General features: G+C 59.3%; 1 protein-coding gene across 1 annotated transcript in view; it reads left to right on the forward strand.

The window, feature by feature from the left end:
* Positions 1 to 710: 710 nt before the first annotated feature.
* The window catches only part of LOC108509952 (1-phosphatidylinositol 4,5-bisphosphate phosphodiesterase gamma-1-like), a gene marked incomplete at its 5' end in the record, with an annotated part of 26204 nt that continues 23998 nt past the window's right edge, over positions 711 to 2916 (forward strand). Inside the window, 6 exons of the mRNA XM_017839569.1 lie at positions 711 to 1060; positions 1158 to 1251; positions 1364 to 1411; positions 2213 to 2297; positions 2430 to 2510; positions 2605 to 2639. Coding sequence (XP_017695058.1) covers positions 711 to 1060; positions 1158 to 1251; positions 1364 to 1411; positions 2213 to 2297; positions 2430 to 2510; positions 2605 to 2639 — 693 coding nt within the window. The remainder of the gene's footprint in view (positions 1061 to 1157; positions 1252 to 1363; positions 1412 to 2212; positions 2298 to 2429; positions 2511 to 2604; positions 2640 to 2916) is intronic.

Below are 2916 nucleotides of genomic sequence, written 5' to 3' on the forward strand. Positions count from 1 at the left end.
CATGGCACCCAAGCAGGGACACCCCATCCCAGGACATTCTGGGATACAGATCACTGGAGGACACACAGCCATGGCACCCGTGGTGCTGTCACACAGGCAGGGACATCCCCATCCCAGGATATCCTGGGATACAAATCCATGGAGGACACACGGCCATGGCACTCATGGTGCTGTTACACAAGCAGGGACACCCCATCCCAGGATATCCTGGGATAAAAATCCATGGAGGACACACGGCCATGGCACCTGTGGTGCTGTTACACAAGCAGGGACACCCCATCCCAGGACATTCTGGGATACAGATCCCTGGAGGACACACGGCCATGGCACCTGTGGTGCTGTCACGCAAGCAGGGACATCCCATCCTGGGAATATCCTGGGATACAAATCCATGGAGAACACATGGCCATGGCACCCGTGGTGCTGTCACGCAAGCACGGACATCCCATCCCAGGACATCCTGGGATACAAATCCATGGAGAACACATGGCCATGGCACCCATGGTGCTGTCACACAGGCAGGGACACCCCATCCTGGAACACAAATCCATGGAGGACACATATCCATGGAACCCATGATGCCATCCCACCCCAACGGAGACCCCCCATTCCTGGGACACAAATCCATGGAGGACACACATCCATGGAACCCATGATGCCATCCCACCCCAACGGAGATCCCCCCATTCCAGGGACACGGTTCCCTGAAGGACGTGCCATGCCCACGGCGCCATCACACATCCCTGGAGGGCGCCGGGGACGCGTCTCCGCGTGGCCACAGCACCCGCAATTCCATCACACATTCCCGGGAATGTCCCATCCTGGCAGTCCCACCTCCTGCAGCCTCCGCGAGTCCCTCACACGAATCCACGGCATCAGGGGCCGCTTCCATGTTCCTCTCTCCCCGCAGTCGACATCCGGGAGATCAAGGAGATCCGCCTGGGCAAGAATTCCCGGGATTTCGAGCGCTACCCCGAGGACGCTCGGAAGTTGGACTTCACCATGTGCTTCATCATCCTCTACGGGATGGACTTCCGGCTGCGGACTCTCAGCGTGGCCGGTGCGTTGGGCTCCCTCCCTGCTCCCAGATCCCTCCCCCTGGATCCCACCCCTTTCCCGGCATCCCACAGCACCCATCCCTCCTTCTCCTTTTCCAGCTTTCTGTGAGGAGGACATCAACCTCTGGATAACGGGGCTCAACTGGCTGGTGGCTGATACCCAGAGGGCCCAGACCCCGCTGCAGATCGAGAGGTGGGCAAGCGCCGGCAGGTCCCAATTCCCTGTCTGAGGGACAAAAATCCCCCCTGGATCTGCTCCTCCGTGGCGCTGAGCGCTGTGTGTCCGTCCCTTCCTTCTTTCCCAGGTGGCTCCGGAAGCAGTTTGACGGGATGGACCGGGCGCGGGAAGGCAGGTGAGCGCCGGCGCGGCCCCAAGTTGGGAAGTGAGTGGTGGGTTTGGCAGGACAGGACCAGATTCCCTCGGTTGCATCCCAAATCTGGTGGCTTCGTGGGACAAGGGAGCACCGGGGTTTTTGGGATGCTTGGAGACACGGAAAATCTCAGATTTGGGTGCAAGGGCCACGGGGATCCCGATTTCCGTTGCTTTTCCACCAGTGGCAGGAGGGGCTGGACCGTTAATGCAGCCCAGAAACAACTTCCAAAGGCAGGGAAAACCCCAAATCAAGGGAATTTGCACTTAAATTATGAGGGATATGGGAATGGGCATCATCTCCAGGTGGGATGATGGCCTGGAGAGCCCAGTTGGGTTTTGGGATGTGCTTCCTCTCCTTGGCCCTCTGCTCACACTTGTGCCAAACACCACGTGGGACGAGGGAGCACCAGGTTTTTTGGGATGCTTGGAGACACGGAAAATCAGAGATTTGGGTGCGAGGGCCACGGGGATCCCGATTTCCATTGCTTTTCCACCCGTGGTCATGGAATCATGGAATGGTTTGGGTGGGAAGAGACCTAAAGGTCATGGAATTCCACTACAACCAGGTTGCTCCAAGCCCTGTCCATCCTGGCCTTCAGCACTTCCCGGGATGGGACATCCATGATTTCTCCAGGTCCTGTGCCTGGAGGGATCCACAGGCACAGGGAGGGTGGGATCCCCATGCCAGGCTCCAGGATTTGGGGTGGGAACCTCGAGACTGGGAGCCGAGACCCATCCAGGGGTTGGTTCTCCCACCCGACTCCGTCTCCCGCTCCGGCAGCATCACCGTGAAGGACCTGAAGGCGATGCTGCCCCAGGTGAACTACCGCGTTCCCAACATGAGATTCCTGCGGGATAAACTCGTGGTAAGGATCCCCTGGACACCCCACCTGGGAGGGAGATGGTTTTCCAGCTTTTCCAGGAGGGCTGGAGCCTCCCCGGTGTCCCTGTGTCCGGTGGGGTGGCCCCGCTCTCACCTCCGGCCCCGTCTCCCCCAGGAAGTGGAAGCCAGGAATGAAATGACCTTCTCCCACTTCATCCAGTTCTACAAAAACCTGATGTTTGACGCCCAGAAGTCGGTAAGATCCAGGGATTTGCTTCCCAAGTGTCCCCCAAACCCGTGTGACGTGTCCCCTCCCAGCTAAACCTCGTCCCCTCCTCCCCTCCTTGCAGGTCATCGAGCAGCTGGAGCTCTCCTTCCCTCTGAGGTGAGTTCCTGGGAATGCCGTGGCTCCCATCCGGCCAAGATTCCAAGGGGGGGATCCACAGAGTGGGAAATGCAGGGATTGGGCAGAGCAGGGGGTGGGAGAGAGGATGGGAGAGGGAAAGGGAGCAGGGATGGAAGCAGGATGGGAAGAGGGATAGGACCAGGGAGGAGCAGGGATGGGAGAGGGAAAGGGAGCAGGGATGGGAGAGGGAAAGGGAGCAGGGATGGGAGAGGGAAAGGGAGCAGGGATGGGAAAGGGAAAGGGAGCTGGGATGGGA

This window comes from Lepidothrix coronata, unplaced genomic scaffold (assembly GCF_001604755.1).
Source record: "Lepidothrix coronata isolate B3197 unplaced genomic scaffold, Lepidothrix_coronata-1.0 Scaffold438, whole genome shotgun sequence".
NCBI classification, from domain to species: domain Eukaryota; kingdom Metazoa; phylum Chordata; class Aves; order Passeriformes; family Pipridae; genus Lepidothrix; species Lepidothrix coronata.